The sequence below is a fragment of the Cariama cristata genome, unplaced genomic scaffold (assembly GCF_000690535.1).
Source record: "Cariama cristata isolate BGI_N322 unplaced genomic scaffold, ASM69053v1 scaffold15402, whole genome shotgun sequence".
Lineage (NCBI taxonomy): Eukaryota > Metazoa > Chordata > Aves > Cariamiformes > Cariamidae > Cariama > Cariama cristata.
The window spans coordinates 29060-42088 of NW_009603421.1; the positions used below are offsets into that span (position 1 = coordinate 29060).

The 13029-nt window shown below is 51.7% G+C and overlaps 1 protein-coding gene across 1 annotated transcript in view; it reads right to left on the reverse strand.

Annotated features, from left to right (window-relative positions):
• Positions 1 to 5473: 5473 nt before the first annotated feature.
• Positions 5474 to 13029, reverse strand: part of LOC104157747 — a 9369-nt gene continuing 1813 nt past the window's right edge. The window contains exon 2 of the mRNA XM_009695204.1: positions 5474 to 8927. Within this exon, the coding sequence (XP_009693506.1) occupies positions 6773 to 8917 (2145 nt within the window). The 5' untranslated portion in view covers positions 8918 to 8927 and the 3' untranslated portion in view covers positions 5474 to 6772. The remainder of the gene's footprint in view (positions 8928 to 13029) is intronic.

Sequence of the window (13029 nt, forward strand, 5' to 3'; positions counted from 1 at the left end):
AGCATCTATATTCCCCTCGAAAAGGGGTTTAGTTTTGAGAACAGCTGGCTACCTGCTGCTCAGTAGCACTAAAAATCGAAGACAATCCAATCAACTGTCTAAAAAGAGATTGGGGTGCCTTGTGTTAGGCCTCCAGGTTTGAAACTTCTGATCTTTAAGCCATTTAAGGGTGACTGTGGCAATTCTGCAGTCATTAAACTATCATCTAATGGCAGTGACTGTTCGTTTACTTCCTCAGGGAACCTGTAAAGGTCGGAGTCCATCCTCTGTCTCGGGAGCACTTGCTGCGTAAGCCACAGGGCTTGTCTCTCTCCACACTCAACGACACTTGGCTCTGATGCTGAGGTGAGTTTGGTTTTGCTGCTTTCCTCTGTGCCCAGCAATGCCTGATTATATACAGGTTTCTGAAAATATTTCTATCAGTCCTGTATACTCAGCCAAAACACGTTTGTCAGAGAAAACACACTAAGTGCAGGGAATACTGCCATGCAAGCCTGTCTGTGTCCTTTGAATGCGTTTGGAAGGATGATACTAGAATGATTTGCTGGAATTGTGTAAAAAACCTAAACAAAGGGTTATTTTAAAGTACTGACTGCATATTGGCAATGACAGGGAATTTTTACTTCCATTTTCCTTTCTTACTGTGCTGCTATCAACCAGGACCTTCATTATCATACTGGACAAGCCTTCAGCTGTTTGAGGGGTGGAAAGGGGGATATAAGTACAATGCAAGTGGCTCCAGCCATGGCTTTTATCCCTGCACTGTTGGTGACCATGCATGGACCAGTGCAGCATCCATGGGCTTACAGGTGCCCTACAACTGCATCCTGCTCTCAGATCAGGTGAAATGGCATATCCACCATCACTCGTGCAGATATCGCCAACTTCCCATGCCTCTTGATGGAATAAAGCCTTGCATTACTCCTAGAGATGCTGGCCTAATTCTTAATTACACTGTCTTGTGTTAGCTTTGCCAAACTCAACAGTTGTGCCAATGATAGATCTCTCTCAAAAATGGAAATAGTTTCTGTTGTGTTTTATTATTCAAGAAAATGAGTGGACCCCTAAGAATTCCCTGCATTTCCCGCTGCGGGATATAACTTCAGTCATTTCACCACTCCTAAGAGAAACTAACTCCCTACTGAGTTATTCATGGCCCCTTCTCAGCCAGGCTGATGTACATCTGATTGCTTCCTGAGTCTGCTGTGAGGGATAAATCAAGTTTCTCCCTCCGCGCTGAGTGCTGGCACATCACAGAAGTTCTCTGGGACTCTACAAAGTACGAAAAAAATCAGCAGAAGCCTGAATCTATCCCACATCCCAGATAAACCACCCAGCTCTTTAGCTCTCAAACCAACTCGCCTCATTGTACCTCTGAGCCCTGATGCTCTTCTTTATTCTGCCTCCTAAAACTAATTTCTTCCATCCTACCCATACAAAATAAATGGTGATCAGCCAGGATATAGCACTCTGTGCTAGGTCTCTGTCTGATCGCATCACTCTGTCCCTGGGGCTTTCTCGCTCTTCCCTTCTTACTGCTCTGGTGTACTGGGTCATAGAATCATAGAATCATTCAGGCTGGAAGGGACCTTTAGAGGTCATCTAGTCCAACCCCTCTGCAGTGAGCAGGGACATCTCCAACTAGATAAGGTTGCTCAGAGCCCCATCCAGCCTGACCTTGAATGCCTCCAGGGATGGGGCTTCCACCACCTCTCTGGGCAACCTGGTCCAATGCTTCACCACCCTCATTGTAAAAAATTTTTTCCTTATGTCAAGTCTAAATCTACCCTCTTTTAGTTTAAAACCGTTACCCCTTGTCCTGTCACAGCAGACCCTGCTAAAAAGTCTGTCCCCATCTCTCATATAGACCCCCTTCAGGTATTGGAAGGCCGCAATGAGGTCACCTCAAAACCTCCTCTTCTCCAGGCTGAACAACCCCAACTCTCTCAGCCTGTCTTCATAGGAGAGGTGCTCCAGCCCTCGGATCATTTTCGTTGCCCTCCTCTGGACCTTCTCCAGCAGGTCCATGACTCTCCTGTGCTGAGGGCTCCAGAGCTGCAATACTCCAGGTGGGGTCTCACCAGAGTGGAGTAGAGGGGCAGGATTACCTCCCTCGACCTGCTGGCCACACTTCTCTTGATGCAGCCCAGGATGCGGTTGGCCGCCTGAGCTGCGAGTGCGCATTGCTGACTCATGTCTAGCCTGTCATCCACCATGTCTGTGGTAAATTTACATTGTAAATTGTAAATAGTTGGGGCTGGTATCCAGCATCTCTCTGAATCACCTGGTGTGCTCTGGGGTGGAGTAAAACACTTGGGAGCAAAAGGAACTGGGGACCAGCTTGCCTAGCCACTAAGCAGGGCTGATAGGAGTAAAACGTTTGTCCTTAACTGTGAAGGTATCTTACGGAGGGGTCACAGCCGGAGCATTGCAGCAGACAGTCCAGTGCTGCATCGAGATTGAACCCTCCAGGGTATTGATCCACCTGCTACTACTTTTGCTTTTATAGGATTCCTTTGATACGCAGTGGCTTACAAAATGCATGAGGTTTGAAGGACATCAACACTGAGAGGTTCTAAGCCAGATGAATCCCTTCTCTGTGAATTTGCAGGTACCTTGTAGGTGCTGGGTGAAGGAAGAGAGCTTTTCCACGTCCTCCTCAAAGCAGGGAGTCCTGAAGGACAATCTTGAGTGATGGTCATACTCAAGAAGCAAGAAAACTGGTGTTAAGGAAGGTGGAAAGCACTGGTGGATGAAGGGGATAAAAGTTAGAGGTGGAAAAGAGGGGAGAGAGAGGGAAAGACTATGGCCAAGCCTTGGGTCTGAAAGGCAAAGTTCACGCTGAGAGTGACCTTGTTCAAAATGCTGATGGTGGGTTTGGGGAGGCAACTCCGACAGAAAGCTCTGACGGACAGACAGAAGTCTGCCAGCTTCTGCCTGGCCCTGCCCCAGGAGGTACGAAAGGAGCCTTGCCAGTCTTTCAGGGCTTCAGAGGCAGAACCCATCCAAAAAATTCGGAGCTCTTTTGAATGTTTTCATGAAAATACAATGATGTTAATGTGTTTGGGGCTGGGAAATCAAAGTCTGTGCTTTTTCAGAGAGACAGACACAAGTACAAGCCTAGCCAGGGGAAAACGCAGGCTCAAATTCCTTCTGCACTTTGATTTGAGCCAATGTGGGATGTATAGGTTGAGCGTAGCCAGTAGGTCTTTACCCCAGGACTGGCTCTGGAGGTGGCCCCGTGCAGCCACGATCCAGATATCTCCACATAGCCCTTCACCTTTGCTTCGGAGGAAATGGAGACTCCGTGTCTGCTCCCATGGAGTGAGGACCTGCTGTGGCACCTCTACGTAGCTGCAGGGCATGTCCCAAAACTGGCAGGATCCTCTGCAGCAGCAGGAAAGGTCCATCACACCAGGTACCCAAGAGAAATAATAGAGTATCCCTGCAGTCCCATGAGACATAGCCAGAGATAAGCAGATGCTCTGCATGGAAAATGGGCTTTTTGGATTAAATTATGTCTTTGGTACCTTTCTGTCCCTTGTAGGCTCTTTTTAGACCCTCCGGAGGATCCCAGCATGTTTGGGGTTCCACCAAGGCTTATTTTTACATCACTTGTTCCACTTGAGTCAAAATTGCTTTGCAGCAGCATCTTAGCCCCTAGTTTTTCAAAAGTTAATATCTGAATTACTGCCACAGATCTAGACCAGTGGGGCTAAAAGTGACCTGCCTACATCGATCTTAGCAGCCTAAAGCAGAGGCAGCCAGGCTGGGCTAGAGCTGAAAACTGCCCCTTCGATCTACCTGGTTGGAATCGAGGAAAGCTGGTGTGCTGCAGATGGGTTGGGGGTTTCCACGGGCCACAGCTTGCATGCTCTGCACAGGCAGACTCCCCTCTGCTCCAGCGCACAGAGGACAGAGACAAAAACACCAAGGAATAAATCCAATTGTGTTAGCCCTGTGACTCAGAAAAGCAGGCAAATTTGGATAAAATCTTTTATGGGCTCTACTGAAACAACTGGAAAAGCAGACACAACCTCTGGCTCGAGGTCCTGCTCCCAGGCTGCACCCAAAGTCTATCGCAGCCACAACGATACTGCTGCTACCGTGAAAACAGCCCTCCTCTGTTTGCGGTGATAAAGAAATGACACTAAAAGTGGGGGGGAACCTCATAGTTTTACAAATTTTCCAAACCTACATGCAGCGTGTGCCGGCTCTGCAGAGGGCAGCGGCTCATTGCAGCTGCAGAGGATGCTGCGGCCGCATCCAGCAGCCGTGCAGGGGTCTGCATTCAGCTAAAAACCTGTGTGTAGCTATAGGAACCCCTTTCCCTATGGCTATACCATCATCCCGGGGCTAACTCCTGCTGTGCCACACTGTCCCAGTGCAAGTTTGGGACTGAAGAGTGGATAATGTGAATTTTCTGTGGTTCCTTTTTCCCCTACGGGCTCCCGAAATAGGTTAGAGGAGTAGAGGCTTTGTATAAAAGGATAATTATTCACAGGAAAGTGAATTCTCATGAAACATGTACGGTGTTAGGAAGTAAGAAAGGTGCTTTAACCAAAATAACCATGTGTTTTCTGTGAGGCTTTGTTAAGGGTAAAAGGAAGGGCACAGCAGAGCGTAGAGGGCACCGGGCACCGGCCCTTTCCCAGGTGGATTGGAGGGCTGGGGGGAGAGTTCAACCTCCCATCCCAAGGGTGAAGGGGATGCTTTTGTGGTGCTTGGAGGGGAAAAAAGGATTTATGTGTTTTTAGGCAGTGATGTATTCATTCAGGTTTTCATAAGCTTAGTTATTATGTGTGCTCCTTAAAGAGAAGTGTCTTTGTCAAACCCGTATATTGAACTTTCACTGTTCTTTAAAAAAAGTATGCTGTGACAATATGCTGTTTCCTTGTGCTTCCCAGCCCGGTATTTGTGAAAAGTGGGGGGGTTTAACTCATTTCTCGAGCTAACCCAGTAGCTGCCTGTTGGATTAAAGGACAGTTCTTCAATCTTTTTATTTCAGCCTGGATTGCAAAGGGCTTTTTGTCCACATAACACCCCCCACCCCACTCTTAGAGAGAGCAGCACCTCGAAGATGAGATCAGATACATGGGCTGGAAATGAGGTGGTTAACCTAGTTTTTGAAATTGCCAGTGTTTTTAAATTGTTTGAGACCTCCTATGTATGTTTTAAGGCTCCTTCTGGATTCAGAGGCAGGGGGGTGACACAGATTGGGAGAGGCAGAATGAAAGAGGGGAGCGGGTTTGTACACCAGCTCAGAGCCCCACTCTTCAGCCCAAGGCAGAAATCTTTGTGTTTCAGTGAATATTCTGCAGACAAAAAGCAAGTGAGGGATTTTGGCCTATAAAAGGGAAAAAAACCCATATCTTTTCTTTTGACCAGAATTTCTTTTTACCAATGTAGCCAAAGTTACAAGCCCGAGTAGTGAGCAGCTGAGCAGGCGGCAATTGAATAGACAGTCCATCCTCTAACACGCAAATTTTATTGAGTACATGCACTACTAGGCAAAGCAAAGGCATGATGTCCAGGCTCCGAAAACAAGATCTCACCAATCCGTTGGCCAGACGTCCTGGGAGTCTCGGGAACCTGGAGATAGTTGCTGCAAAGGTCCATGTAGATTCAGCTCCTTTAAGTCCCAGGTGATCACAGGATCTTTTGTTCTGCTCATCTTTTATCATCTTTCCAAGTCTTTGAGGCTGCTAACAGCTCTGCCACCTTCAGTTGGTGCTTTTCCACGCTCATGCATTATGTTCCCTTCCTCTTTCCTTCAAAGACACTGTCCTTGGTTTTCCTTAGTCCCTTCTCCTCTGCTTAAGGAGTCTTAAATCGCACAAGAGCAGCTTCTTCACATTAGCATTTAGCATTAGATGGGAGAGTCAAAGAGAAGTTACATATGCTAACTCGTGCTTTTTTACTGTGAGGGTGATCAAACATTGAAACAGGTTTGCCCAGGGAAGTTGTGGAGTCTCCATCTGTGGAGATAGTCAAAACCCAGCTGGACACAGTCCTGGGCAATCTGCTCTAGGTGACCTTGCTTGAGCAGGGGGGCTTGGACTAGATCATCTCAGGAGGTCCCTTCCAACCTCAACCATTCTGTGATTCATGCCAGCCGCAGGCTGCTTGGCCTGCCCTCCCCTCCCGGATGACCCTCTTCTAACAGAGGAGGCCATCCCTCACATCAAGGTCTGGTATGGCGTGTGTCCCCACCGCTCAACGCCTACTGGGTTGCAGCCAACAGCGGAGCTAAAAGTTCTTCTTGGTGGCAAACACAGAGGCCAACCCAGTCTTGCCCTTGACTATGGTAGGAGGCGCTTGGCCAGCCCCAGTCCTTTCACCTGGTTGTCAATGCAGAGCTTCACCTGCCTCATCCAGTAACAAGTCGCTACCATGGCAAAGCACACACAGATTTGCATTAGCAGTATCACTACAATGGGGTGCAGCAGCGTGTTGAAGATGCCGGTGGCTGTGGGGGACCAACCGAAGAAAACTTCCCACCAGTGATGTTCTCCCACCCCCTTAATCCGTTCCATTACCTGTTTTATAACATTACCATCATGATGTACAGTTATTAGGATCTTTTTAGCTTCTGCCTTAGCATTTTCTAACAGCTGCTGTAAAGTTGCATGCTCTAACATTTCTTTTACAAGAGACAAATCCATACCGATGGGGGTCGGGGTTATACTACGATACAAGGTGTAGTTTCTGATTAGCAACTGGCTAGTAAACACAGGTGGCTTATACACAAAATCGCAGCCTCTAATAATAGCTACATTGCAAGCACACATATTGGAGTCGTTAAACACGGTCTGATTATAAACTTCGTTAATTTGCACGTATTTACACATTGTTCTGAAACACACGCACCCTTTCCCAGCACGGTTTTATTACTGCTCTGGGGATTGATCTCAAAATGACACACCCCTTCTTTGGTGTCGAAGCAAACGTCACTTGCCTTAAGGGCATCATCTTCGCATATGAATCCCAGCCCCCTTTCCAAAATGCAGGCTTCCAAATCTACCGATTGCCATTTCCCATCAGACAGCCTCGCCCACATACGGTGGTCCAGGGGGTAAACCACGGACCCGTTTGTGTTAACCCCCAGGGCCACGACGGGGTAGACCTTTTCGATGCGAGCCTCTGCCACCGTCAGGACGTGGGCGATGACTGCGTTGAGGACCTGGTCATGGGTGAAGTTGACGAGCCTCCACCAGGCTTGGAGCTGCTGCTCCTTCTCTGTGGCCGCGTCCCACACGATCTTCCGGATCTCAGTGGGGAGGACGCCATTGTCACCATCTCTCAGGATACCTGCAACGACACTCTGCACCCACATCTGGGCCTGGATGCAACTAAGAGCAAGGGAGACGTTATTTTGTTCGATGCCCAGTGCTCGCAACAGCATCTGGTGGTCTTTCTCACTTATTTGTTCCCAGGTGGGCAATACCTCTGACACCAGCCACTGTCCCATCCCAAGGCTGGCCAGAGATGAATTCAGGGGGTTGAGGAGGCCGTGCACGCCCGAGGTGACAGCCTCCAACTTGTTGGCCAAGACCTCAACGTTCATACTGTTGAGGACGCCCAGACCGGCACCCCCTCCTCCCAGTGCCGTGGCCAGCAGATCTCTTCTGGCCCGGCTCCTCTGGATGGAGCGGCTGTGGAGCCATGCCAGCCAGCCGGTGTGGAGGGTGGATAGAAAGGGGGTACAGTGCGGTCTGACAGATGAAATATTAACAGTGGACAGAGACAACACCACCTTCTTCAATGATCGGACAGGCCCGGTCAACAGCTCTTGGATGTGATTTTGCTTGACTACATAAGGGCCTATTTTGGAAACAAAAGGACGCAAGACAGCAATGATGGTAAACTCTTTTTTAAATCCTTCGGGGCCTCCTATCCACCACTTTCCTCCAAGCTCGGGGGACATTTCTACGCTCAGATTTCCTTGACACCACACCTGGAGGTTTATGACCAGGTGTGGGCAGCGTCCATAATCCTGATTATACCATGAAGCCTCCGTGCCTAATTCAGATCTATTAAGCGTTTTGCTCTCACGGAGGCAGTTTACTGGCACAACCCACTTGCGACTGTTAGGGGCAGCAACAGTCACAGTGGTGCCATCGATTTGCATCGGGTCGGTTATACTTTCTTGGGAGTATTTAATTTCCAATTTTACCTGGTTGCCAACTTCAGCATGTTGGGCTGCATGCCAGGCCAAAAAATGGCATTTTGAGATCTTAACGGCAGCAAAGGAGTGTGCCGTGGTGCTAATCTTGAATTTAAAGGACAGCCCCACGCTGTTGTGTGCCCAGAGGCAGACCACAAAGACTGGCTGGACCAAAGTAAAATTGCACCAACAGTCCAATTTTTCCACAGCACAGTTTTTTTTCTGATTTTTCTTAGTTTTTACTTCAGTTACGGAGATTTGAGTTACTCGCTGGTGAGTGGATCCATTAATTACCCTGCACCCTACCTTTATTTCTTGTCCCACCTTCCCCAGCAGTTGTGGAAGTCTGTTTGTGCTATCCCAGCTCCACTCATTTTCCAAGTACACCTCCGTCCCGTGCATAACTACCGTTGACAAATTTAAGCCTTTGTTAGAATTTAATCCCATGCTTCCTGTATATTTTATGTGAGCTTGAGACCAGGGCCAATCGGTCCCAATTTTTGTATACCTCCTAACCCTGTGCTGGGCTGTGGCCCATGTGTCAGGGTGCCTTTCTAAGTGGGAACGACTGACTTTTTGTCTAAGATGCTGATGGATTGGTTGGGCATGTTGGGTGGTCAGCACTATGCACATACCAGAAAGCAAAGCAAATCCTGCAACCAGAAATTTGAAAGCATTTTCCCCGCAGCGCAAACAGGGCTGGTGATGCCACGAAGTTCGCCCTTCCCGCCGGTCACAATCGCCTTCCATTTTCCTTTATCTGCAAAACATAAGCAAGGCGGGCTCTCCAGCCCCGTTAATTTCCCTTCCATGCTTTTAATTGTGAAGAATGGAGCCATTTTTCCTGCCTTTTCACCCCCTTTCTGATTTCTACCTGGTACAAGGAGGGGCTGGCCTTGTTCACAACCCTAACGGGCCCCATCCATTGGGGTCCCAACACCTGGTTCTTCTCCAGAACCACCCGATACATTACCAGGTCCCCTACATTCCATTCCATGGGGTGCAGCAGCGCTCCCAGCTGCTTATCCATCTTGGGGATGTTGGTCTCCTGCACCGAGGCGAGCTGGTGGTACGTAGCCAACACCGTCCTCAGCATGTCCTGGACCCACCTGTCTGTCAGCAGGCGGGGCTGCAGTTCGTCCGGCGGCTCCCCTCTTTGCCACCAGTGTCCCAGCAGCTTCAGGTCTCTTGCAGGAGGCAGCTTTTGGGGAGAAGGTGCTTGAGATGATGCCATGGCTCCCCGTAACGCCAGCAGGACCAGTGGGAGCTTCTGATCCCAGTCTTTCCTTTGGTGGTTCACAAGCTTCCTCAGCGCCGTCTTCAGCAATTGATTGGGTCCCTCCGTCGAGCCAGGCTTCTGGAAATGCCCCATGATGTGAAGCTTTTGCTTGATGCCCAGGGCCTGGCACACCCCTTTCGTGACTTCTCCGATGAAGCGTTGGCCATGGTCCGAGTTGATCTCCTTTGGGACCCCCCACCGTGAGAAGATGTGCTCTACCAGGATCTTTGCGGTTCCACTGGCCGTGTTGTTTCGAGTCGGAAATGCTTCTACCCACTTGGTGAAGCTATCGCTGATCACTAGGCAATACCTGTTGCCTTGGGCTGTCTGGGGCAAAGGGCCAATAAACTCCATCTGCAACTTGCTCCACGGCCCAGAAATCCTCTGGTGGCCCAGGAAGGCTTTGGCCGTTTTGGCGTCAGGATTGTTGGCTGCGCACGTCAGGCAGTTGCTGACATACCTCTCCACGTCCTCTCTCATTTCGGGCCACCACCCCGCACCCTGCAGCCTCACCATGGTCTTGTCTGTCCCCAAATGCCCCTGCTCATGAGCCAGGGCCACCAGCTCTGTCCGGACGAGTTCAGGCACCACCCAGACTGCAAAGTCCGCTCCCTCCCTCCGCGCCAGGACCAGCCCCGAGACGTCCTTCCACACCTTGCACCCTTTGTACTCCCTGCCCTGCGCTAAGTCCCGGATGCTGGGGTCTTGCGCCTGCAAGCCCAGCAGGTCCACGCTCTCCCAGTGTCTGCTGGGAGCCACCGACACGGGGACATTCGCCAAGGCCTTGCTGGCCTTCCACATCAGCCCTTCCTTCGCACCTTGCTTGGCTTTGGCATCTGCCTCTTTATTCCACTTGGCTTCCTCCGTTCCCTTCTTGTGGGCCTTGACCTTAATGATCTGGGCCGGGCACGCTCTCTGCTCCGCCAGCCTCGCGAGGTACAGCAGTTTCTTGGCATAGGTGATGGGCTTGCCATCGGCAGACTGCATGTCCCTCTCCCTCCAGAGCGGCAGCCACCCAGCACCACCCAACCCGAGTCTGAAAATATAGCCAGCGGCTGGTCGGCCGGCGTGTTTTCCAGGGCGGCCGTCACGGCCACCACCTCGGCAGCCTGGATGGAGTGTGGCAGGCACTTCCCCTTCACCACCTCCCTGGTGCCCCAGTTGACAGCGGCATAGCCCGTGTAGGGCACCCCTTCCTCGTGGTAGTTGGACCCGTCTACGAACCACACAACATAACCTCTCTCCTTGGCCTCCTCCAGGCTGACGCTGCTCTCAAACAGGGGTGCCCGCCACGGCTTGGGCTCAGCCAGGGGACCCCCTGGCTCTTCCTCGTTCCTCTCTCCACTGATTACCACTGCATAGGCACCAGGAGAGGGGTCCGCAGGGACCTCCTTGTCGGTAAACGCCAATGCCCAGTTGGCCATCCTGGGGCAGTGCAGGGGACCCTCGTCCCCCTTCACCGACAAGAGGTACCTCACCGGAGCATGGGAGGTCCTCAGCAGCACCGGGGCCAACCCCACCAGGTACTCCCAGTGCTGCAGGGCCCAGGTCAAGGCTAAAACCTCCCTCTCGTAGTCAGTGAACTGTTGCTCAGCCAGCGTCAGGAGGCGCGAGGCGTGGGCAACAGGGAGGAGATGGGCACCATGCTGCTGGCCCAAGGTGGCCCGCAGCCCCCTCCCCGTGCTGGCCAGCTGCAGGATGTAGGGTCTGTCCCCCCGGGGATGTGCCAGCATGGGGGCTTGTGCCACACTCTCCTTTAAGGTCTTCACTGCTTCATCCTGCTCTGGCCCCCATTTCCAGGGGGTGTCCTTCTTCAGGAGGTGGCAGAGGGGGGCAGCTTTCTCTGCGTAGCCCTCAACGAACTCCCGAGAGAACCTCAGGAGAGCCAGGAAGGACCTCAGGGTGGTAATGTCGGCCGGCGCCGACACCTTCTGTATTAGCTCGACCCTCTGCTTCTCCAGTGAACGCCCTTCCTCCCCCAGGGTCACCCCTAGATAGGAGACCTCCTTCCAGCACAGCTGGGCCTTCATGGGGCTGATCCTGAAGCCTGTCTTCTGGACAGCCTCCAGCACCTCTGCCAACACCTCCAGGTTCTCCTCCTTCGTCCGGGTGTGGATGAGGACATCACCGGCACAGGACAGCACACTCTCCCGGTGGCCGAGCTTCTCCCACATCCTCACCACATGCGCGTGGCAGATGGCGGGGGCGTTGTGGAAGCCCGGGGGGACTCTGGTGAAGGCAAATTGCTGTCCTCGAAGCGTGAAGGCAAATTTGTGCCAGGAGTCGGGATGCAAGGGGATGGCAAAGGACGGACTGGTCAGGCTGAGCACCGAGAACCACTGGGATCCTCGGGAGACGGCTGCCATGATGTCAGGGTATATGGCCACCATGGAGGTCCGCAGCGGGGTGACACGGTTCAGGGCGCTGAAGTCAACTGTCAGCCTCCACGTTTTCCCATCAGCTTTCCGCAAGGGCCACACCGGGGCATTGCTGAAGCTCTGCTGCTCCACCAGCACCCCCTGCTCCAGCAAGGTTTTGACTGTGTGCCACAAGCTGTCCGCAGCCTCAGCCGGGTACGAGGGCTGAGGCTGAGGAGGGGGATCCAGCCCTTTGACTACCACAACAGCATCAATCTGCCCGCAGTCCAGCTTGTTCCTTGCCCAGACCTGAGGGAACTGCTCCGTGACCCGTTTCACCCGGGGCTCCCACTCAGGGTGGACCAGGAGCTCGGGGGCTTTCACCGCCATCACCCTGTGACTCGCCGGGATGACAGGCGCATCACTTTGGGGGCAGTGTAACAGCACTTGGTTTGCCAGGTCCACCACCACCCCCATCTTTGTCAGCGCAGAGATAGCTAAAATTCCCGGCTTTCCCTTCATTTCCATTTTCCCAAATTTTTCAGACCCTTTGACGGTCCCAATTTCAAAGGGTATGGACCCTGTGAAAGGCACTGAGGATTTTTGGCCGTTTTGCCCTGTCAATTCAATAATTTCACAAGTTTGGAAAAGCCTGGCTTCGCCAGGGGCCATATTCAGAATTGAATAAGAGGCACCAGTATCAATTAACATCACTTGTCCAAGCACCCCTCCTCCAATAGTTGTATCAACTATCAGGCGCCCCCATGAATCGGTCTTAATCGGTGCCACAAAAAGGGGCGATGCGGGTGCCTGGCAGCCCTATTGCTGAGCCTTAGACCCCGGGTCAATCGGGTTGGAGCTGCTGTGCTTTTTGGCCTCGTGCAGGAAAAAAAAAGCTCGGCGTCCGGCAAACCATCGATATCCTCCTGCTTCTCATATTTTATCAAGCGCTTCCTCAGCTCAGCCCGCCAAGGGTTGGACTTCTGAAACCTCAGCCCTTGCTGGTTCTCCTTCCCTGAACCGCCCTTGCTGTCGGGATCTTTTCGATTATCTCCTTGCATTTTTCTCATCCCCGTATTTTGAAAGGACATGGCCGAGGTTTTCCCTTTCTTCCCCCCCAGCATGTACCCCGGGAATGCCTGCTTTTGCAGCTCAAAATTCTGGGTCAGGATCTGCTCTAGCTCTGATAGCGGCTTTCTGGCCGCATCCCCACCAGCTATCACCCG